Consider the following 25,169-nt stretch of genomic DNA (forward strand, 5'->3'; position numbering starts at 1 on the left):
CGCGCCTCGCGAAGCTTCGTTCTTCGTCTAGTGGAGCGGTTTCGGGTTTATATGGCCGAAGGCGAACTATCATCGAATACATATCTCTAACAACCTACCGCTTCGTGGTCCTATACAGCTTACTGGGGTGAGTAAAGACGTTACATTGTTTTCGTTTTCATCAAACGAAGAAAAACGAAAAATTATGGGTCTTGATTGTTAGCTTATGTACCTGGTATAACTCTTAGGTTTTGCATGGATCTCTTCACATACCAGTCAATCCACTGGTCTTCTACCAGTCAACCTACTAGAGTCATCTACCAGTCAACACACCACAGTCACCTACACACACACACACACACACACACAACACACAAACACACACACACACGTTGAAGAATGTGTGGATGGCGAGAACATTATCTCGGAAAGCAAAAATGGGTATGTTTGAAGGAATAGTGGTTCCAACAATGTAGTATGGTTGCGAGGCGTGGGCTATAGAGTTGTGCAGAGGAGGGTGGATGTGTTGGAAATGAAATGTTTGAGGACAATATATGGTGTGAGGTGGTCTGATCGAGTAAGTAATGAAAGGGTAAGAGAGATGTGTGGTAATAAAAAGAGTGTGGTTGAGAGTGCAGAAGAGGGTGTATCAAAATGGTTTGGTCACGTGGAGAGAATGAGTGAGGAAAGATTGACAAAGAGGATATATGTGTCAGAGGTGGAGGGAACAAGAAGAAGTGGGAGACCAAATTGGAGGTGGAAGAATGGAGTGAAAAATATTTTGAGCGATCGGGGCCTGAACATACAGGAGGGTGAAAGGCGTGCAAGGAATAGAGTGAACTGGAACGATGTGGTATACCAGGGTCGACGTGCTGTCAATGGATTGAACCAGGGCATGTGAAGCGTCTGGGGTATGCCATGGATAGTTTTGTGGGGCCTGGATGTGGAAAGGGAGCTGTGGTTTCGGGTCATTATACATGACAGCTAGAGACTGAGTGTGAACGAATGGGGCCTTTGTTGTCTTTTCCTAGCGCTACCTAGCGCGCGCGCGGGGGGAGGGGAATGCCATTTCATGTGTGGCGGGGTGGTGACGGGAAGGGATGAAGGCAGCAAGTATGAATATGTACAAGTGTATATATGTATATATCTGTGTATGTATACGTTGAAATGTATAGGTATGCGTATGTGCGTGTGTGGGCGTGTATGTATATACATGTGTATATGGGTGGGTTCGGCCATTCTTTCGTCTGTTTCCTTGCGCTAACTCGCTAACGCGGGACACAGCGACAATGCATAATAAAAACACAAATATATTTTCTTTTTCATACTATTCGCCATTTCCCGCGTCAGCGAGGTAGCGTTAAGAAGAGAGGACTAAGCCTTTGAGGGAATATCCTTACTTGGCCCCCTTCTCTGTTCCTTCTTTTGGAATATTAAAAACGAGAGAGGAGGATTTCCAGCCCCCTGCTCCCTCCCCTTTTAGTCGCTTTCTACGACACGCAGGGAATACGTGGGAAGTATTCTTAACTAGGTACCCAATTATCGACTACCCCTAAAGTGATGATGAACAGCCGGGTTGGCTGTAAGTCGACCACCCTCACCAGGATTCGAACCCAGGTAGTCCCGTGCTTGGGCTAGGGTCAGCAACGCTAACCATCATATATACCGTTAGATGTTCAACAGAGACTTTTTAACTGGGGCTCATTAGTTCAGCCCAAGGAATGAATGGGACATGGTGGGGCTGACGTGTGGTAGGTATAATGGTGGTAGTGTGGTGGTGTTGTGGTAGGGATAGCAGTGGTGGTGATGCTGTGGTAGGGATAGTGGTGGTGGTAGTGTGGTGGTGGTAGTGTGGTGGTGTTGTGGTTGGGATAGTGGTGGTGGTGTTGTGGTAGGGATAGTAGTGGTAGTGTGGTGATGTTGTGGTAGGGATAGTGGTGGTGGTAGTGTGGTGGTGTTGTGGTAGGGATAGTAGTGGTGGTGATGCTGTGTTAGGGATAGTGGTGGTAGTGTGGTGGTGTTGTGGTAGGGATAGTGGTGGTGGTGTGGTGGTGTTGTGGTAGGGATAGTGGTGGTGGTAGTATGGTGGTGTTGTGGTAGGGATAGTGGTGGTGGTAGTGTGGTGGTGTTGTGGTAGGGATAGTGGTGGTGGTAGTAGTGGTGGTGTTGTGGTAGGGATAGTGGTGGTGGTAGTGTGGTGGTGTTGTGGTAGGGATAGTGGTGGTGGTAGTGTGGTGGTGTTGTGGTAGGGATAGTGGTGGTGGTAGTGTGGTGGTGTTGTGGTAGGGATAGTGGTGGTGGTAGTGTGGTGGTGTTGTGGTAGGGATAGTGGTGGTGGTAGTGTGGTGGTGTTGTGGTAGGGATAGTGGTGGTGGTAGTGTGGTAGTGTTGTGGTAGGGATAGTGGTGGTGGTTGTATGGTGGTGTGTGTGGTTTGTGGTAGGGATAGTGGTGGTGGTAGTGTGTGTAGTTGTGGTAGGGATAGTGGTGATTGGTAGTGTGGTGGTAATGTTGTGGTAGGGATAGTGGTGGTGGTAGTGTGGTGGTGTTGTGGTTGGGATAGTGGTGGTGGTAGTGTGGTGGTGTTGTGGTAGGGATAGTAGTGGTGGTAGTGTGGTGGTGTTGTGGTAGGGATAGTAGTGGTGGTAGTATGGTGGTGTTGTGGTAGGGATAGTAGTGGTGGTAGTGTGGTGGTGTTGTGGTAGGGATAGTGGTGGTGGTAGTGTGGTGGTGTTGTGGTAGGGCGGTGGTAGCGGCAGTGGAGCGGACGTGGTGGTAGCGGGTCTCGGCATCGGGTTCGTGTGTCCATCCATCCCAGCGAGGGTGGGTGGTGTTGACCACGGTGAGGCGCGCCGTGGCTGGTGTGTGGAGGGCAACGAGGCGGAGGGAACCGACCTCAGCGCTACAACCCCAGCAGGAGGAGGAGGAGGAGGTACCGCAGAGGGAGGGAGAGAGCGGAGGGAGGGAAGGAGAGGAAACTGGCGCTGAGCGGAAGGAAGGAGAGAGAGAGAGAGAGAGAGAGAGAGAGAGAGAGAGAGAGAGAGAGAGAGAGAGCAGCAGCGGCAGATGGCAGGAGACCGAGGGGGGTGAAGCCCTGGCCACCGTCGCCAGGATGTACGTACCCGCCATATGTAGGGGTCTTCTGACACACACACACACACACACAAGACCTTCCGTAAGAAGTAAGTGTGTGATCACCGGACATTCACCCTGGCCTCACAGGATAAAGTTCTGGAGTTCAAGAGACAGACTAGATCATACACGGCGGCCTTAACCAGTACTGACCTTCCCTCCTGTGTAGGTATGACTACGTGCCCTGAAGCCCAGCGACGGACGGACGGACGGACGCCTTAACCCTGAAAGAGATACATCATCATCATACACCATCATCATACATCATCATCATACATCATCATCATACATCATCATTATACATCATTATCAGCTGTAGAACAAACTGAATGATAATAAAAATAATAATAATAGTAATAACAATAGCATCAACAATGATAATAATAATAATAATAATAATAATAATTATAATAATAATAATAATAATAATAATGATACTAATAATATTAGCAATAATAATGATACAGTAATGATGATTATCTAGTATACCTTGTAGTATACATAAAGGATGATTACAGGCGGGCAGGGCAGAGGTGAGTCTGGCGTGTGTGAGAGAAAGTCTCTCTCTCTCTCTCTCTCTCTCTCTCTCTCTCTCTCTCTCTCTCTCTCTCTCTCTCTCTCTCTCTCTCTCTCTATCTATCTATCTATCTATCTCATGCTCATGATATCACACCTGCTATCATGCAAAGTAGAGGAGGAAAGGCCCTCGAACACGACAAGGCCCCTGGACGAGGCACAGATCATGCGAAATCTAAACTTCAACAACAACTCAAGTGTCGTTATGTCAATCACCTTCGCCAGTGGGTGAGGGAGGCGGCCAGGCCAGCCTCCCACTGGACCATAACAACTAATGCCCCTCACCCCCGATAGACGTCATCATCAGGTCGCCCTCCATAAGGTCACACTTGAACAAGACGCGCTCCACTTCTGCAGTGGCATACAGGTGGGCACGACCCACGCCACCTGAAGAGGAGCAAACACGTAAGGATAAAATGTTATATTAACAACAAGTGATACACTCGGTATAGATTTAATAAAAGAATTATAGTCTTTTCTTTATTTATAACGACTGATGCTTCTTGAACAGACAATAAAGTTATAGTTATAGTAACCATAGCCAACACCACAAGGCAAAATAACGAGATTGTAAGAATAATCACGATTTAATAAAATACCATAAAATTTTATTTATTTCGGTATAACTCAACTAGGAACCATCTGAAGTGCAAACTAAATGCACTGGTGCAAGTGTTAACACCACTTGGTGCAAGTGCAGGTGTTAACACCACTATAGAACAGGCAACTGTTAACACATTACCCGAAGAACAAAAAAGCATCAACACCACTAAAGAAACATAAACACACACACACACACACACACACACACACACACACACACACACACACACACACACACACACAATCACAAAGACACAACTGACAAACAAAAAGAAAAGAAGAAAAGATAAGAGAATTAAAGAATAGATCAAGCGAGGCCCTTGGAGGACGAAGACATTGTTATCAGTAATAATAAGGACAAAGATCACGATAAAAAAGAAAAGATAAGAGAATTAAGAAATAGATCAAGCGAGGCCCTTGGAGGACGAAGACATTGTTATCAGTAATAATAAGCACAAAGATCAAGATAAGAAAAGAAAAGATAAGAGAATTAAAGAAATAGACCAAGCGAGGCCCTTGGAGGACGAAGACACTGTTATCAGTAATAATAAGGCACAAAGATCAAGATAAGATAAGAAAAACAAAAGATCCACGCTAGGGTTATGATAACAGATGCCAAGTGAGTGAGGGGGGAAACCAGATAGCAAAGAGCCAAAGATTGTGGAAGTCAAGTTAGCGACGTGTCTGGGGAAGATGGTGAGGGAGGGAGGTGGACCATTCCAGAACATCCCCCTGACACTGTTATGAACACACGGGACACGGAACGGTGAACATTGCCTGAGGGTGAACGAGGGAGACGGAAACACGGTAAACGAAGGGGTAATTACAAATAAGGCCATTGCAAAATGGTGATCACACACGTACCTATGTCTTCCTAGAGTTTCCTTAGATAAAAGAAATTGGTGGATTCAGACGACATGCTCACTCATTGACCAGGCCAACGTGAAAATGTACTTTGCACGCACGTGTGCGCTTCACACACACACACACACACACACACATACACACAAAGACTGATCGCTTACCTCCCCCCTTCCCTCGCCACCCCCATCCTCCCACTGGTGAGGGTAGAAAGGGGTACCACTTCATCCACTGCCAGTGGCAGCCCCACTTACTGGAGAACAGGCGAGTGTGAACACCACTTACTGGAGAACAGGCAAGTGTTAACATTTACTGGAGAACAACAGTGCTAACACCACTAAATGGAGAACAGGCAAGTGTTAACACCACTAAAAGGAGAACAGGCAAGTGTGAACACCACTAACTGGAGAACAGGCAAGTGTTAACACCACTAAATGGAGAACAGGCAAGTATTAACATTTATTGGAGAACAAGAGCGCTAATACCACTAACTAGAGAACAGGCAAGTGTTAACACCACTAACTGGAGAACAGGCAAGTGTGAACACCACTAACTGGAGAACAGGCAAGTGTGAACACCACTAACTGGAGAACAGGCAAGTGTGAACACCACTAACTGGAGAACAGGCAAGTGTGAACACCACTAACTGAAGAACAGGCAAGTGTGAACACCACTAACTGGAGAACAGACAAGTGTGAACACCACTAACTGGAGAACAGGCAAGTGTGAACACCACTAACTGGAGAACAGGCAAGTGTGAACACCACTAACTGGAGAACAGACAAGTGTGAACACCACTAACTGGAGAACAGGCAAGTGTGAACACCACTAACTGGAGAACAGGCAAGTGTGAACACCACTAACTGGAGAACAGGCAAGTGTGAACACCACTAACTGGAGAACAGGCAAGTGTGAACACCACTAACTGGAGAACAGGTAAGTGTGAACACCACTAACTGGAGAACAGGCAAGTGTGAACACCACTAACTGGAGAACAGGCAAGTGTGAACACCACTAACTGGAGAACAGGCAAGTGTGAACACCACTAACTGGAGAACAGGCAAGTGTGAACACCACTAACTGGAGAACAGGCACGTGTGAACACCACTAACTGGAGAACAGGCACGTGTGAACACCACTGGCAGGAGGGAAATGTAGAACATGCCTCACATTTTGGTGTCATGGCGTAGGTTCATGACGGACGGAAGCATGTGAGGGAGGGAGTCAGGATGGGAGGGAGGGAGTCAGGATGGGAGGGAGGGAGGGAGGGAGTCAGGATGGGAGGGAGGGAGTCAGGATGGGAGGGAGGGAGGGAGGGAGTCAGGATGGGAGGGAGGGAGGGAGTCAGGATGGGAGGGAGGGAGTCAGGATGGGAGGGAGGGAGTCAGGATGGGAGGGAGGGAGGGAGTCAGGAAGGGAGGGAGGGAGTCAGGATGGGAGGGAGGGAGTCAGGATGGGAGGGAGGGAGTCAGGATGGGAGGGAGGGAGGGAGTCAGGATGGGAGGGAGGGAGGGAGTCAGGATGGGAGGGAGGGAGGGAGGCATGAAATACAAGAATATACATTTCCAGAAGAAAAATAAAATATCACCGTTCAAATTTAATAACCCGATGTTAAGATCTCTTCCGGATGGCAACCACAGCAAAAGATGTATCCGCTGTATAGTACGTGAGTATATATATATATATATATATATATATATATATATATATATATATATATATATATGTGTGTGTGTGTGTGTGTGTGTGTGTGTGTGTGTGTGTGTGTGTGATCCAGGAGAGAAGTATACAACACAGAACTGTATGAAACCGAGCCACAAACGTGAGGTTTCCCGTTGTTCGTCCCTCATCTCTCTCTCTCTCTCTCTCTCTCTCTCTCTCTCTCTCTCTCTCTCTCTCTCTCTCTCTGTAATCTATTTTCCATCTTTTTCTTTCTCGATTTGATCCGGTCCTTCCCGCTGGTTCAACACCCAACGATCCTTTCCGCTGGCTCACCGTTCAACACCCAACGATCCTTCCCGCTGGCTCACCGTTCAACACCCAACGATCCTTTCCGCTGGCTCACCGTTCAACACCCAACGATCCTTCCCGCTGGCTCACCGTTCAACACCCAACGATCCTTCCCGCTGGCTCACCGTTCAACACCCAACGATCCTTTCCGCTGGCTCACCGTTCAACATCCAACGATCCTTCCCGCTGGCTCACCGTTCAACACCCAACGATCCTTCCCGCTGGCTCACCGTTCAACACCCAACGATCCTTCCCGCTGGCTCACCGTTCAACACCCAACGATCCTTCCCGCTGGCTCACCGTTCAACCCCCAACGATCCTTCCCGCTGGCTCACCGTTCAACACCCAACGATCCTTCCCGCTGGCTCACCGTTCAACACCCAACGATCCTTTCCGCTGGCTCACCGTTCAGCACCATTCCTCTGTCCCAACATAACGCTGGTCTCTCACGAGATTTCGTAAAAACTCGGGAATGAAACATAATTCCTAACCCAGCGACAAGTTGCCCAAACTTCGTTGTGTGTCATTCACTTCAGCTTCAACGAGAACCAACTATTCAAAATGTCGCCATTAGATCTTTAGTAAGAACTATAACAAAAGGAAAATTGATTTTCCTGTAGAGAATCATCACACAAAACTATGACAGTCAGAGAACACATGCGCAGCACCGCCTGCGCGTCAGCTGTTCACAGCGCGTGTATTTAATCAACATTTTCATAATCTTTCAAGTGACGTGGTTCGTTCAGCTCGCCTAATAATTAAACTGGTCTCACTGAGGACTAGTGTCTTAATGAACAAGTAATTGGTATGCGATGCCAGCGCTACGAACCCTCTACAGTACGTACGAACACCATAACTACCATCCCTGTAGTTCAATGGCTGGTTAGAGCCACCTGTCGTAATCTATTGGCAATAGAGAGAAACATTGTATATCATTAAGTCCATAACGAAGCTATACAGAAGAAGAAGAGCGGTGATATCTATCCCTTGAGTCTTTATTTTTATGGCTGGGTTTTTCACCGGTTCTAAACGAAGGCGATAGAAAACGGAGTGAAAGTCTCTGGCAGAAATGGGGTGGCCGGTGTGCGCGCGCAGGCGGCGGCGGGTTGAGGGAGGGAGGGAGAAGACCGACCCCCCCCCCCCACCTCAACCTCCCCCTCCCACCTCAATGTGCTGGCCGCCATATTGGCTCCACGTGAGGTGACGTGCCCGAGTTATGATCCTCTCCCACCCACCAGGGGGCGCCATTATCACTTTATTACACCTTATTATTACATCTTAATACATCAGCCCCACGCCCCACCCTCTGGTCTGGGCCACCGCCCGACACACACACACCTCCTCCTCCTCCTCCTCCGCCACACACCTCACCCACCCCGCCCGCTACCTGGCCAGCCCTCCACATCGTCTTCTTTAAGCCATGTCCTCCTCCTCCTCCTCCATCCTCCATGGGTCATGTTCTGCCATCATGCCTGACCTGACCTGACCTCCGGCCACCATGCACCTCCCGCCGCCCGGAGCGAGCCCCCCCATGCTTCGAAAAGATTCCTCAACTACTTCTATGGTATAGCGCCCCATCAACCTATAGCGCCGCCCCATCAACCGATAGCGCCCCATCGACCTATAGCGCCCCATCAACCTATAGCCTCCCATCAACCGATAGCGCCCCATCAACCTATGGCGCCCCAATCAACCTACAGCACCCCATCAACCTATAGCGTCCCCATCAACCTATAGCGCCCCATCAACCTATAGCCTCCCATCAACCTATAGCCTCCCATCAACCTATAGCGCCCCCATCAACCTATAGCGCCCCATCAACCTATTGCGCCCCATCAACCTATAGCGCCCCATCAACCTATAGCGCTCCCATCAACCTATAGCGCCCCATCAACCTATAGCGCCCCATTAACCTATAGCCTCCCATTAACCTATAGCGCCCCATCAACCTATAGCGCCCCCATCAACCTATAGCGCTCCCATCAACCTATAGCCTCCCATCAACCTATAGCGCCCCATCAACCTATAGCGCCCCATCAACCTATAGCGCCCCAATCAACCTACAGCACCCCATCAACCTATAGCGCTCCCATCAACCTATAGCCTCCCATCAACCTATAGCGCCCCATCAACCTATAGCGCCCCATCAAATTATAGCACCCCATCAACCTACAGCGCCCCATCAACGTATAGCGCCCCCATCAACGTATAGCGCCCCCCATCAACGTATAGCGCCCCCATCAACCTATAGCGCCTCATCAACCTATAGCGCCCCCATCAACCTATAGCGCCCCATCAACCTATAGCCTCCCATCAACCTATAGCGCCCCCATCAACCTATAGCGCCCCATCAACCTATAGCGCCCCATTAACCTATAGCCTCCCATCAACCTATAGCGCCCCCATCAACCTATAGCGCCCCATCAACCTATAGCGCTCCCATCAACCTATAGCCTCCAATCAACCTATAGCCTCCCATCAACCTATAGCGCCCCAATCAACCTATAGCGCCCCAATCAACCTACAGCACCCCATCAACCTACAGCACCCCATCAACCTATAGCGCCCCCATCAACCTATAGCGCCCCCATCAACCTATAGCGCCCCATGAACCTATAGCGCCCCATCGACTTATCGCCCCCATCAACCTATAGCGCCCCCATCAACCTATAGCGCCCCATCAACCTATAGCGCCCCATCAACCTATAGCGTCTTAAGGATCTTGACGGAGGGAGCACCACACACCAGCCAGCACTGTGTTACCTGGTGCGGTCATAGAGGATGGGTTCCTGACCCTCTGTCTCTAGACATCTTGACTGTCTGGCTGTAGACACCTTGTCTCCATCTTTGTAGACACCTTGTCTCTTTCTGTCTGTAGGATACCATGTCTCTCTCTCTCTCTGTCTGTAGACAACTTGTCTCTTTCCGTCTGTAGACATCATCTCTCTCTCTCTCTCTCTCTCTCTCTCTCTCTCTCTCTCTCTCTCTCTCTCTGTAGACACATTGTCTCTTTCTGTCTGTAGACATCTCTCTCTCTCTCTCTCTCTCTCTCTCTCTCTCTCTCTCTCTCTCTCTCTCTCTCTCTCTCTCTCTCTAGACACATCGTCCCTTTCTCTCTGTATACGCCCTGACGTTACAGCTAAATAACGTTAAAGTGTCCAAATCTACAGATGACACAATGATCGGCAGCGCCACATCAACTGGAAAAGATAGGCTAAGGACAAATGAGGCTATAGATATAGTCCCTTAATGGTCTAGTAAATGTCAAATGCCATTTAACGTCAATGAATATCAGGTGTTACAAGCAGGAAACCACAACACAAATGTTGATTATGAACTGATAAGCTGCAAGATAAAGGACACTCCTACAGTGAGGGATTTAAGTATCATTGTCTCCCATAAGTTCAAACTCTCCCACCATTGTAATGGAGTTGCTGAGAAAACAAATTGTATGTTAGAGTTATTAACTGAAGCTTTATGTATACAATGATGTAATATTGCCACTATACCTAAGCCTAGTCAGACCCCCACCTCGAATATGCAGTGCAGTTTTGGGCCCTCCCACTTAAGCGAAGGCTATTCTTAAATGGGAAGCAGTGCAGCGGAGAAACTAAATTGATTCCTTCCTTCCGTAACAAACCATATGAGGAGAGAGACTGTGAGAATCAAACTTGTCCTTCTTAAGCAAGAGTCGACTCTGGGGCAAATCATTAAAATGCTTCAAACATCGATATTGACAATCACTTTACAGTAGCACCAACACTACCAACGAGAGGCATTGGACTAAAACTTAAAAGAGGTCAACGAGTTAATCTGACCTGTATAAAATATTTCTTCGACCAATGACATACTGAGGCGTGGAATATATTCCCAGAAAATGTCGTTTAGAGCAACACCCCTTAATATCTTCAAAAATTCAGCCTGATCATCACTTGTCACTCTCCGATACTGAATGATTCAACGAATCATTTATCATAACGTCGTGGTATATAGCATGTTACCTTCTCAACCACTGATCTCCTCTTCCTAGCTAGGCTGCGGTAACATACCAACAGTGTTGAGCCCATGTCACCTGCTTTGAAAAGGTAGATCAGAATCATTGTATCCTTCTTCAACATCAGGAATATTATAGGCATGGTCAGTCGAGAGGCTGGACCTCAAATTTTTCTCTACTATCACCTTTATAACAAAAAGGGAAGGGATGCATGTCGTTGGTAATGGGATGCATAACACATGTTCATGTCGCTGGTGATGGAAGGCATGACATGTTCATGTCGTTGGTGATGGAAGGCATGACATGTTCATGTCGTTGGTGATGGGATGCATGACATGTTCATGTCGCTGGTGATGGAAGGCAAGGACATATTCAAGTTCATTCTACCTTATGACTTTCCTATACAAATTTCCTCCAGGCATATTATTCCTGCAAGGTATTTTTTTCCTCCATGTTAACCTGCCGGCGTGTGCCGGAGGGAGTGGAGGATGGGGAGCGAGTCTTTGCTTTGCTATCCCCTTTCCTTCTACTGCTTTCAAGAGGTCTGCACACTATTTCTAAGCAGTGTTAAGGAGAGACCATCTCGCTTGGACGTTGGGTCTGTGTGGTCTCTGTATCTGTGTATGTAACTCTGGACACCTTGTCTCTTTCTCTCCATAGACACCTTGTCTCTTCTCTCTGAAGACATCTTGTCTCTCTCTCTCTCTCTCTCTCTCTCTCTCTCTCTCTCTCTCTCTCTCTCTCTCTCTCTCTCTCTCTCTCTCTCTCTCTCTCTCCGTAGGCACCTTGTCTCTCTCTCTCTCTCTCTCTCTCTGTAGACACCTTGCCTCTTTCTCTCTGTAGACATCTTGTCTCTCTCTCTCTCCGTAGACACATTCTCTCTCTCTCTCTCTCTCTCTCTCTCTCTCTCTCTCTCTCTCTCTCTGTAAACACCTTGTCTCTTTCTCTCTCTGTAGACATCTAGTCTCTCTCTCTCTCCGTAGACACCTTGTCTCTCTCTCTGTAGACACCTCGTCTCTTTCTCTCTGTAGACATCTTGTCTCTCTCTCTCTCCGTAGACACCTTGCCTCTTTCTGTAGACACCTTATCTCTCTCTCTCTCTCTCTCTCTCTCTCTCTCTCTCTCTCTCTCTCTCTCTCTCTCCGTAGACACCTTGTCTCTTTCTCTCCGTAGACACCTTGCCTCTTTCTGTAGACACCTTATCTCTCTCTCTCTCTCCGTAGACACCTTGTCTCTTTCTCTCCGTAGACACCTTGTCTCTTTCTCTCCGTAGACTCCTTGTCTCTTTCTCTCTGAAGACACCTTGCTTCCCTCCCTCCCACTCGTAGTTCAACTGTCTCACCCTCACTAGTCTCCACACCGTCTCCCCACTGGCCACTGGGCTCTCTCCCGCCCCATCTCCCCAGGGGGAGTTTCATGTCAATCTTTCCCTCGTCCGCTCCCGCAGGCCACTACGGACGCCCCACATGCAACTTCCCCTCCACGTTCTCTCCCCACTAACCCCTTCCACTCCTCCCTTCACCCCAGGGTTCTCCCGCTTCCTCCCCCAAGCCCAGCCACCCCACCATTCCAAATCCCCTTAAAATTCCGGTGCCTGCAGCCGGGCCCTTGTGTTCCCTGGCTCCCCAGTACTCCACTAACCCAACTTTCCCCTCCCTCCTGCGCCACTGTCCTAAGCCAAGACTCCTATCCACACGTCGAGCTAAATAACAATTCCTCCCCAGCGCCTCCCTCAAGCCAGCCACCCCTGGCTAAGCCACCCCGCACTTCCCTCCCCACCAGCCCCGCCCCACCCCCGCCAACAGCTCCCCCACCAGCACATGAACACGTGCGGGGTGTGACAGCCGAGCAGATGAGAAGGGGATGGTGGGGCGCGCATCCTCCTATCGAGCGATGAGCTGGAGACAATTACAGCATCAATTCATTAACCACTTAGCGGCAGTTAGGAGGCCGTAATGGGCCGAGCCCTACACCAGAATTTGTAACCATGATGGATGGAGCCCGTTAAGGGGGGGACCACTGGCGCCCAGCCCCCATGTTTTGTAGATAACTTGCCCATTTTCTTTTAGGAGAGAGAGAAAAGGAGAGAAAGAGAAAGAGAGAGGAACAGTTTGTTACTCTTCCTATAACTGTTTATCTGTTCGTATGAAAGTAGTCCTACACCCTCATTTGACTGGGTAGTATTATAACTAAATGGGAATTGAGATAAACCATCTGGGCGGCATAACCTACGGCCGGTGGGCGGAGCTGCTGCACGGGAAGTGGGCGGGGGTTGGAGGCCCGGGCGGCCATGATTGGTCAGAGGGGAAGCAATATTGTTTACACAGTGGGAAGCAGCTGACATAAATGATAACCTGGGCTATATAATTTCCCTCATCCTGTTGTCCAGTTGTTGGCCAATAAGCAAGACGCAGATGACTTGAAAAGACGCCAAACCAAGAACTGGCAGAACACACACACACACACACACACACACCGAAAAAAAAAAAAACGGGAAAATTAATGTATTTTTTTAGAGAGAATGTTTCGATTTCTTCCATAATGCCGTGTTATCATCTCCCAGGCGCCCTTTATCGCTCTGTCATCTCTTCTGGTTCGACTGTAAACCTATAAAGCCATCGCAATCTTTGTTACACTTGAGCATGGATTGTTCATACGTTATCTTAACGTGAACAATTTACGGCAGGCTTTTTAACCCACCGCCCGTCCGCTCGCCCGCCCCCCGCCTCTGCAAGACACAAGGCTGCTCCAGTTTCCCAGGGAACCAATGGTGCAACCCGGCCTCCTGACGTCACCCTCTGGCTCCTCCTCCTTCGGCAGACACTCCAAGTGTCGTTCTGTCACAAGACATGAAATGATTACTCTCTCTGTGTGGGTCAAATGCCATTACTTCCCCCCCAGCGCTGATACAATCTGGTGTTTACCAACAGACTTCCTTGGTGGAAGCAAACATTACGAGACACAAAGGAGAAAAGTAGAGAAAAACTGGAGTACCTGGGAGTACCTGGCAACGATCCCCCAGGCAAGAGGCACCGCCCCCCCGTCGGGGTTTCACCTGAGCACGTGCTGGCGGGGGAACACGTGAAGAACATTTTGTCCCTTTACCTGGTCAGCACCACACCTTGCCTCGAGCTGTCACCACGCCCACCGCCAGCGCCCACACCACACCGCTACCACACAGCGCCAGAGGTGTTCCAGAATCCCTTCCCTCACTTGGAAATTGAAAAAAAAAAAAAAATGTCTTTAATCTGAGTGATACGAACGTAGGGATTAAAAAATTCAAGACATTAATCATAGGAAAATGAGCCTTTGATGATTTACAGTGAGGAGGAAAACCATTTTGTTATCAGTTCTCGTTAACTCGGTCAGTACCTGACGAAGACTGGCTGACGAAGGAGGTACGTCTCGTCCCTTGCCCCTACACTGAGAGCCAGCCAAGGATGGGCGACCAATTGCGACCACCCTCCTCGCCCAAACCCAAGATCGAGCCCCACTCGGCTCCCTCCAGCCCCGAGCTCGACCTCAAGACAACGGTCGAGGAGGAGCGCAAACTGCGGCCGACGCAGCTACACACGCCCACGCCGCCCGCCCGCCAGGCCCCGACGCCCACCCCGCTGGACCTGAGCCATCGCGACGCCTCCGACAGGGGCGCCCCCAAGCGGCCTAATAAAGTCTCTGGCGTCACGCTCTTCCCTGGCCTGACCATCACCCCGGGCCGGGGTGACGATCCCCAGGACGACGACCAACAGAAGGGGGAGGACGCCCCCTTGACGCCCTCCCCAACACCCTCGCCCCCGGGCAACTCCTTCCCAAGGTTCCACTTCGGGCGGGCGGCGGCGGTGGCGGCGGCCACACCGGCGGCAGCTGGCGCCGCCCAGTGTCGCAAGCCTCCCACTGGCACTGGGCCCGACGCCTCCCCACCGGGCCACCAGCACGCCCACGACCGCCCTCAGGAGAGCGAGGGCGTGGGCGTGGAGTCCTGGTGGTACCCTGGACTGATCGGAGGAGACATCTTCCGCGGCCTGCCCGACCTGCCGCTCCCCTTCCCCGGCCTGCCTGCCTTCCGTGAGTACTGTTACCATAACCGTTGTCCTGTTGATGTCTGTTTTGCCCTTCCGTTGGCCGTCGCGTCTACTGTTTAAAACCCTTTACAACGGTTGACTCCCGATCTATTGAACGGGTTCACGTCATTTCCTCCTTCCTCCTCCGTAGAACGTCTGTCTGTTCTAATCTCATGTTCTCTTGAACACTTGAACACCTACTCCCTTTGACTGTGGAGTAGTGTTCTACAGAACACACATTCCTTTGTCGACTCCCGTGTTATCTTTGATATCTGTAGTGTCGACACCCTTTGTTATATTTACCTATTTTGCCGACACCCATGCTATCCTCATCTATGTTGCCGACACCCACGCTATCCTCATCTATGTTGCCGACACCCATGCTATCCTCATCTATGTTGCCGACACCCACGCTATCCTCATCTATGTTGCAGACACCCATGCTATCCTTATCTATGCTGCCGACACCCATGCTATCCTCATCTATTTAGCCGACACCCATGCTATCCTCATCTATGCTGCCGACACCCACGCTATCCTCATCTATTTAGCCGACACCCATGCTATCCTCATTTATGTTGCCGACACCCATGCTATCCTCATCTATTTGGCCCACATCCTTGTTATCTCTCAACAGTCTTGCCGACAATTTTGTCCTCTTTGATAACACTTTTCGGCACTCGTGTTATCTCTGATATCTGCTGCACCGACACCCTTGTTATCCTAGATAGCTTCTTCCTTGTGGTCGATCCTTCGCCCAGCTGAAATGACCACTTTCCCCCACACGTCGAAGGGTCGAATTCTGTTCGGTCTGTTTCCCCCCCCCCCCCCCCCCCCCCGTAGCAGACACACACACACACACACACACACACACACACACACACAATGTTCCGCCACGTCGACATATACGTCTGTTAACCTGACCTTCCCTCCCCGCAAGTGTTGTTCTCCTTTTCATCTACCTGAGTCCAGTTGGAAACGATCCGTTTCCTCCCCCTAACACCCCAAGCCTTTACAACCCGCCTCCCATTTCTTCGATGTATATCAACTGACTGTTATATACCTCCCTTGTGTCTCCCCTGATGATGTGATTATTACACGAAAGGGCACTTGGGAACTTATCGCGTTTCATTTTCCCCCCCGTGGACTCACAGGAATATCTAGATCACGTGCAAAATTGTGATCCTTTCCAATATATATATATATATATATATATATATATATATATATATATATATATATATATATATATATATATATATATATTTCTTTCTTTCAAACTATTCGCCATTTCCCGTATTAGCGAGGTAGCGTTAAGAACAGAGGACTGGGCCTTTGAGGGAATACCCTCACCTGGCCCAATTCTCTGTTCCTTCTTTTGGAAAATTAAAAAAAAAAACGAGAGGGGAGGATTTCCAGCCCCCCGCTCCCTCCCCTTTTAGTCGCCTTCTACGACACGCAGGGAATACGTGGGAAGTATTCTTTCTCCCCTATCCCCAGGGAAAATATATATATATATATATATATATATATATATATATATATATATATATATATATATATATATATATATATATATATATGTCGCCACACACACGTCGTGGGGACCTGCCGTACCTCCTCCGCTGTCTTACCCGTCAGTAGGAGGGTCAAGTATGGCGGCCAACCCCGCGGCAGCGTGTTGCCAGCCACCCACCCCCGTCCCACACCGCCTGGCTACGTAAGAGAGACCAGAAGGTCATGATGCAGGTAGATTTCGTGGTCCGTACTGAGGCGCGGAGGGCCAGGGTCGCACGTGCGGTTGTCTACGGTCACGTACGGTTGTCTACAGGCTCAGGAAGAATGTCTGCGGTTAAGTACGGTTGTCTACAGGCTCGGGAAGGCTGTCTGCGGTTAAGTACGGCTGTCTACAGGCTCGGGAAGGCTGTCTGTGGTTAAGTACGGTTGTCTACGGTCGCGTACGGTTGTTTACAGGCTCGGGAAGGCTGTCTGCGGTTAAGTACGGTTGTCTACGGTCACGTACGGTTGTCTACGGCCACGTACGGTTGTCTACAGGCAGGGGGAAGGCTGTCTGCGGTTAAGTAAGGTTGTCTACGGTCACGTACGGTTGTCTACAGGCCCAAGAAGGCTGTCTGCGGTTAAGTATGGCTGTCTACTGTTGTCTACAGTTGTCTGTGTGGTGACGCTACCCACCTACATGTACTGACGCAAAGCACGTGTAGTGACGCTACCCACCTACATATACTGACGCAAAGCACGTGTGGTGACGCTATCCACCTACATGTACTGACGCAAAGCACGTGTGGCGACGCTACCCACCTACATGTACTGACGCAAAGCACGTGTGGTGACGCTACCCACCTACATGTACTGACGCAAAGCACGTGTGGTGACGCTATCCACCTACATGTACTGACGCAAAGCACGTGTGGCGACGCTACCCACCTACATGTACTGACGCAAAGCACGTGTGGTGACGCTACCCACCTACATGTACTGACGCAAAGCACGTGTGGTGACGCTATCCACCGACACACATACACTGACGCTAAGCACGTATGGTGGAGCTAACCATGAATAGTGACGGTGACCACGTAGAGTGACGCTAGGCATGTGTTGTGACGCTGGGCACGTGTTGTGACGGTGACCACGTAGAGTGACGCTAGGCACGTGTTCTGACGCTAAGCACGTGTTGTGACGCTGGACACGTGTTGTGACGCTAGCTGTACAGGGACACTACCGCAGTAAACATAAAAATATACTTTTCATCATATACCGATGTATATATATATATATATATATATATATATATATATATATATATATATATATATATATAATATGCATTATACATATTCGCCATTTCCCGTGTTAGCGAGGTAGCGTTAAGAACAGAGGACTGGGCCTTTGAGGGAATATCCTCACCTGGCCCCCTTCACCGCTCCTTCTTTTGGAAAATTAAAAAAAAAAAAGAGAGGGGAGGATTTCCAGCCACCCGCTCTCTCCCCTTTTAGTCGCCTTCTGCGACACGTAGGGAATACGTGGGAAGTATTCTTTCTCCCCTATCCCCAGGGATGATATATATATATATATATATATATATATATATATATATATATATATATATATATATATATATATATATATATATATAAATATATATATATATATATATATAATATATATATATATATATATATATATATATATATATATATATATATATATATATATATATATATATATATATGAATGCAAAGGTGAGTAATGTGGCTGTTGAGGGAATAATTGGTATACATGGGGTGTTCAGTGTTGTAAATGGAAATGGTGAAGAGCTTGTAGATTTATGTGCTGAAAAAGGACTGATGATTGGGAATACCTGGTTTAAAAAGCGTGATATACATAAGTATACTTATGTAAGTAGGAGAGATGGCCAGAGAGCGTTACTGGATTACGTGTTAATTGACAGGCGCGCGAAAGAGAGACTTTTGGATGTTAATGTGCTGAGAGGTGCAACTGGAGGGATGTCTGATCATTATCTTGTGGAGGCTAAGGTGAAGATTTGTATGGGTTTTCAGAAAAGAAGAGTGAATGTTGGGGTGAAGAGGGTGGTGAGAGTAAGTGAGCTTGGGAAGGAGACTTGTGTGAGGAAGGTCCAGGAGAGACTGAGTACAGAATGGAAAAAGGTGAGAACAATGGAAGTAAGGGGAGTGGGGGAGGAATGGGATGTATTTAGGGAATCAGTGATGGATTGCGCAAAAGATGCTTGTGGCATGAGAAGAGTGGGAGGTGGGTTGATTAGAAAGGGTAGTGAGTGGTGGGATGAAGAAGTAAGAGTATTAGAGAAAGAGAAGAGAGAGGCATTTGGACGATTTTTGCAGGGAAAAAATGAAATTGAGTGGGAGACGTATAAAAGAAAGAGACAGGAGGTCAAGAGAAAGGTGCAAGAGGTGAAAAAAAGGGCAAATGAGAGTTGGGGTGAGAGAGTATCATTAAATTTTAGGGAGAATAAAAAGATGTTCTGGAAGGAGGTAAATAAAGTGCGTAAGACAAGGGAGCAAATGGGAACTTCAGTGAAGGGCGCAAATGGGGAGGTGATAACAAGTAGTGGTGATGTGAGAAGGAGATGGAGTGAGTATTTTGAAGGTTTGTTGAATGTGTTTGATGATAGAGTGGCAGATATAGGGTGTTTTGGTCGAGGTGGTGTGCAAAGTGCGAGGGTTAGGGAAAATGAGTTGGTAAACAGAGAAGAGGTAGTAAAAGCTTTGCGGAAGATGAAAGCCGGCAAGGCAGCAGGTTTGGATGGTATTGCAGTGGAATTTATTAAAAAAGGGGGTGACTGTATTGTTGACTGGTTGGTAAGGTTATTTAATGTGTGTATGACTCATGGTGAGGTGCCTGAGGATTGGCGGAATGCGTGCATAGTGCCATTGTACAAAGGCAAAGGGGATAGAGTGAGTGCTCAAATTACAGAGGTATAAGTTTGTTGAGTATTCCTGGCAAATTATATGGGAGGGTATTGATTGAGAGGGTGAAGGCATGTACAGAGCATCAGATTGGGGAAGAGCAGTGTGGTTTCAGAAGTGGTAGAGGATGTGTGGATCAGGTGTTTGCTTTGAAGAATGTATGTGAGAAATACTTAGAAAAGCAAATGGATTTGTATGTAGCATTTATGGATCTGGAGAAGGCATATGATAGAGTTGATAGAGATGCTCTGTGGAAGGTATTAAGAATATATGGTGTGGGAGGCAAGTTGTTAGAAGCAGTGAAAAGTTTTTATCGATGATGTAAGGCATGTGTACGTGTAGGAAGAGAGGAAAGTGATTGGTTCTCAGTGAATGTGGGTTTGCGGCAGGGGTGTGTGATGTCTCCATGGTTGTTTAATTTGTTTATGGATGGAGTTGTTAGGGAGGTGAATGCAAGAGTTTTGGAAAGAGGGGCAAGTATGAAGTTTGTTGGGGATGAGAGAGCTTGGGAAGTGAGTCAGTTGTTGTTCGCTGATGATACAGCGCTGGTGGCTGATTCATGTGAGAAACTGCAGAAGCTGGTGACTGAGTTTGGTAAAGTGTGTGAAAGAAGAAAGTTAAGAGTAAATGTGAATAAGAGCAAGGTTATTAGGTACAGTAGGGTTGAGGGTCAATTCAATTGGGAGGTGAGTTTGAATGGAGAAAAACTGGAGGAAGTGAAGTGTTTTAGATATCTGGGAGTGGATCTGGCAGCGGATGGAACCATGGAAGCGGAAGTGGATCATAGGGTGGGGGAGGGGGCGAAAATTCTGGGAGCCTTGAAGAATGTGTGGAAGTCGAGAACATTATCTCGGAAAGCAAAAATGGGTATGTTTGAAGGAATAGTGGTTCCAACAATGTTGTATGGTTGCGAGGCGTGGACTATGGATAGAGTTGTGCGCAGGAGGATGGATGTGCTGGAAATGAGATGTTTGAGGACAATGTGTGGTGTGAGGTGGTTTGATCGAGTAAGTAACGTAAGGGTAAGAGAGATGTGTGGAAATAAAAAGAGCGTGGTTGAGAGAGCAGAAGGGGGTGTTTTGAAATGGTTTGGTCACATGGAGAGAATGAGTGAGGAAAGATTGACCAAGAGGATATATGTGTCGGAGGTGGAGGGAACGAGGAGAAGAGGGAGACCAAATTGGAGGTGGAAAGATGGAGTGAAAAAGATTTTGTGTGATCGGGGCCTGAACATGCAGGAGGGTGAAAGGAGGGCAAAGAATAGAGTGAATTGGAGCGATGCGGTATACCGGGGTTGACGTGCTGTCAGTGGATTGAATCAAGGCATGTGTATGGGGGTGGGTTGGGCCATTTCTTTCGTCTGTTTCCTTGCGCTACCTCGCAAACGCGGGAGACAGCGACAAAGAAAAAAAAAAAAAAAAAATATATATATACATATATATATATATATATATATATATATATATATATATATATATATCATATATATATGAATATATATATATATATATATATATATATATATATATATATATATATATATATATATATATATATTTTCATATATATATATATATATATATATATATATATATACACACAGGTGTTACCGGACTCCGCCTGTTTGAGTTTACACATGCTAGTGGTCAACCCCTGGTGAGGCTGTAGCATTGCCAGTTGACAGAGAGTAACAGTCTACTCAAAGAACCTCTCATTTTAAAGGAGTTCCTCCTGTCCCTGCCACTGAGTGTAGCGCAGTACTGGATCTGCATATAGGCGCCCCTTAGGGAAAAGGGTCAGTACAGTTCTACTACCACACGTTGACCGGGGAGGTGGCGAGCAGTGTTGACCACTGAGAGTGCACCTAACGGCTCATCTGGCGACCGGAGCCGTCCATGTAATTCGTAATTAGTCAATCGTTTCGCCTAGGCCTATAATGATAATTAAGGGTCCCGGGCCTCCGTCACAATTATAAGACGGACTAGTAAACCCGGATCATAATTTTTTGGTTTAATTGGTGTTTGACGCGTGGCGCCTCCCGGCGGCGGACGCCGGCACTAACCCACCCAGCTGGTGTGGATAACGACATACCACCTAAATGACCTATTACACCCCACGGCCTCGTTACTTGTCCACGAGGGAGGGGGAGAGAGGGAGAGAGAGAGAGAGAGCGCGCGAACTACCCTGTAATTAGGGGTGTGAGGGCAAGGGGGGGTTAGGTTTAACGACCAGCCGTGGCTCAAGAGACAGACAAGTTGACCGGCTGTTCACAAACACACGAGTTCGCACCCCTGAGCCTGCAGGCAGGCCCTTCCTCATGCCGTGCCCTCTGCGCCCGCAGGCAGGCCCTCCATCGCCCTCCTCATACCCTGAGGGATGGGTGACGAAGCTCCGGCGATGAAGGACAAGAGTTCCTGCAGCTTCGAGGGTGGCTTGCACTCACTGCACGCAGGGGCAGGGAGATGATGGCCTCCCATCCTCAATAGAGAGACTGTACTCCTCTTGGCCCACTGTCTCACGTGATGCAGCCTTGCCAAAGCTGACTTTCCTTTTCACGGTGGCCTTAAATACATAGAAGAATCAATAAAGATATAATGACAAAGGGAAAAAGGGGAAAAAATAATCTATAAAGTTCAGAAAGTTTTGAGCAGAGAGAAAACCTGCCACCTAAGAGCTAGCCGGTGTGAAGGGATATGTGAGGAGGTAAACATTTCCAAAGCTGAGTAGTGTAGGGAAAGAAACACACATGACAACGGCTCATCCTAGACTTTATAGCCGCCACACAATAATCTTATGAAGCACTGGCTTGCCAAGTAGTACTTGGGTAGAGATAATGTCGGGGTACACAAGTAGCCAGTTCTCAGGAGCTAAAATCAAAGTAATATCTACAATAGACGAAAGTAATTGTTTTGAATAGAAGAATCTTCGGTATTGGAATAAGATCCCCAGTTTCTCGCAGGCAGAATTGGCTATTTGGGTAATATGGGGTACAACATTTCCCTGCTTCTGATTGGAGTACAGCCTTAATGTTTTAGTATCCTTACAAACGAGATCCTGGGGTTGTATCATTCATAGATCATGTATATAAAAATGTTCCCGGACTCCGTCTGTCAAGTGGTAACACGGGCAACATTCGAAGTCACTCTCGCTGAGGTTCGCTCGCGAGTTCGATTTCCAACCAGGACAACACTTTGTTACCGGAAGAATCCAGTGAACCAGCGATCACGACAGGAGCAATCACCTTCCAGCTTGTAGTGGACCCTGCAACTACCCCTCAGTGAGACACCAGCGACAGTAGTGACTTCCCTAACACCGGTGTTGGCAGCGACATCTGTACCCACACTTGGCCGTGCGTGCTGCCCTCGCCCATATGATCCTCCTCCCTACCAACCCATGACTGCCTGCTTCCCCACTACCCGGCCGGTGACCCGGTTAATCTACAACATCAGGCGAGAAATTAACCCGAAGTAATGGCGCCGTGGGTCCGTCCAGCCAGGCTCCTCCGATGCCCCTTTGGTGGAGTGGGCGTTCCAGGACCTATGCTGCACGGCGCTCCCGTCTAAAGGAAGTACACTCCAGTTCCTCATAACCTGAGGGGGTTCGTTGTGGGTTCTGGTAGTGGTGCTCTGTGGCTTGTGTGGCCGTGGTGTAGCGTCTGGCATTCAACACCTACCACGGGGGAGCAAAGGAATGATATAGAACAGAAGAGCTGATGGTCTATGAAGAGATTATCTACGGAAGGACAGCAACAGGATTGTACATCCCTGATGTATACGTAAACATGTGTGGAGACAAGGACAGCAAAGCAGAAAGCTCTTCTCTCCACCCAACCCACCACTCCCTCCCTCAGGCACAACAGCCAATACGGTTATAATTATGAAGGAACACCATGATGCGTTGAAACAGAAAACTGGTATGGGAATTTATCTTACAAAAGAAAATGGAAAATATGATTTAATTCTAGCAACCACATAGTGCGGAGAAGAGGCACGCAAGTCGCTACTCAGTAAAGGACAAAATTAAATTGATATAGGAGCAGTTTCGTCCTTTTTCAAACCGTGTGTGCCAGGGTCTAATGATTTCTCATCCACTGATAAATAATATCATTAACACAACCGGGCAATTTTCATTTAATATATTGATAGTCTTTACACCATCTACATCTGGTGTGCATTCATTCTCATGTTCCATAACTCTACAGCTGAGGGTACCTCCGTCTACATGCGTGCGTCACTTGTCAGTATATCTCCTAACGTGTTATATCTTAGAGAGAATCTATCATTCTGAAAGTATATACTAGATCGCCTCGGCTTTGACGTTTTCCTTTTTGGGTCAGCTTCTAGTTCTCTCTTCATCAAATTTATTGATGAGAAACTCAATTACACTTTTATTACTCGTTGTAGGTTTCCCTTCGTCTCCATTTTCTCATCTTGTCTTCACACATCAGAAAAGCGAGCAGTAAAGAGTGAGGACTGTGTACTGTGTTTCATATACAGAGTGATACTTTTAAGAAATATAATTCTGTCAGCTATAGTGTGTGCAGGTGAGCAATACTTTGTGGTGTTGGGGATTTTACCAACTATCAGTGTATCTTCATCAACCTCTTCCAATATCTGGCATACCCCAACCCTGGATATCGGTTTCATACAATTCCATAATACACCAGTCTCTGCGTTAACCTGCACTAAGAAACCAATTTGCTATGTCTATTATCATTGCATCAGTTTACCAAAGTACATTTAAACTTTCCTTTTTTCTAAATCGTCCGTAGATTTTGAGAGTTTAATCGTAATTAATGTCTCTAGATCGTTGAGATTAATAATTAAAAAGAGCATGGGACCAAGAACCGATCATTGTAGTATTCCACTTGTCAAGCTGAGCCGATCGCATAACTTCCCAAAGTCACTATCTACTCGCGTACGCTTCCCAGTCACACAGCTTACTTCCTCTGCCGCGTAATGTGATATTACTAAATATCTCAACGCTGTACTTTTCCCTATGCTTTATCAAGATCTCTTACAGCTGAAAGTATATTCTGAACACTAGTTATCATATATCTGACGAAAAAAATTTACAAAATTCATTCAACATGACAAACTTTGTCGCAAAACCTAAGTTTTAATGTTAGCTATCAGTATCTGACCTGTGAGAAATTTACAGCAAGTTTGCGTAATTATTGTTTCTAATGAATTTCAGTAAACCTGAGTAAGATTAACAGGTCGATAATGTAAAGTACCGTTTTCTGTGTCATTTATTCTCAAACTGGCGTTACAATTCGCGTGCGTCCATTCATTCAACGCGTTCCGTCCAGATAGCGTTACGTGAAAGATTTCGCGATGGGGTAATAATAGGTTTAACTGTTAAACAAAAAAAAAAAAAAAAAAAATATAATCGTTAACCATCTTTGGAATTATGTTCTGTGGTATCGAAACATGTTGAGCATATCATCTGGCCAATATTCACGTAAGAAGCAGAATCGCTTAAAGAA

General features: G+C 47.5%; 1 protein-coding gene and 1 long non-coding RNA gene across 2 annotated transcripts in view; one reads left to right on the plus strand and one right to left on the minus strand.

The window, feature by feature from the left end:
* The window catches only part of LOC139750694 (uncharacterized), a 117,881-nt gene that overhangs the window by 51,446 nt on the left and 41,266 nt on the right, over nucleotides 1–25,169 (minus strand). Inside the window, exon 2 of the long non-coding RNA XR_011713198.1 lies at nucleotides 3,264–3,334. This is a non-coding gene — a long non-coding RNA (uncharacterized lncRNA). The remainder of the gene's footprint in view (nucleotides 1–3,263; nucleotides 3,335–25,169) is intronic.
* Nucleotides 14,269–25,169, plus strand: part of LOC139750693 (uncharacterized) — an 80,554-nt gene continuing 69,653 nt past the window's right edge. Inside the window, exon 1 of the mRNA XM_071665373.1 lies at nucleotides 14,269–15,219. Coding sequence (XP_071521474.1) covers nucleotides 14,595–15,219 — 625 coding nt within the window. The 5' untranslated portion in view covers nucleotides 14,269–14,594. The remainder of the gene's footprint in view (nucleotides 15,220–25,169) is intronic.

The sequence above is a fragment of the Panulirus ornatus genome, chromosome 10 (genome assembly GCF_036320965.1).
Source record: "Panulirus ornatus isolate Po-2019 chromosome 10, ASM3632096v1, whole genome shotgun sequence".
NCBI classification, from domain to species: domain Eukaryota; kingdom Metazoa; phylum Arthropoda; class Malacostraca; order Decapoda; family Palinuridae; genus Panulirus; species Panulirus ornatus.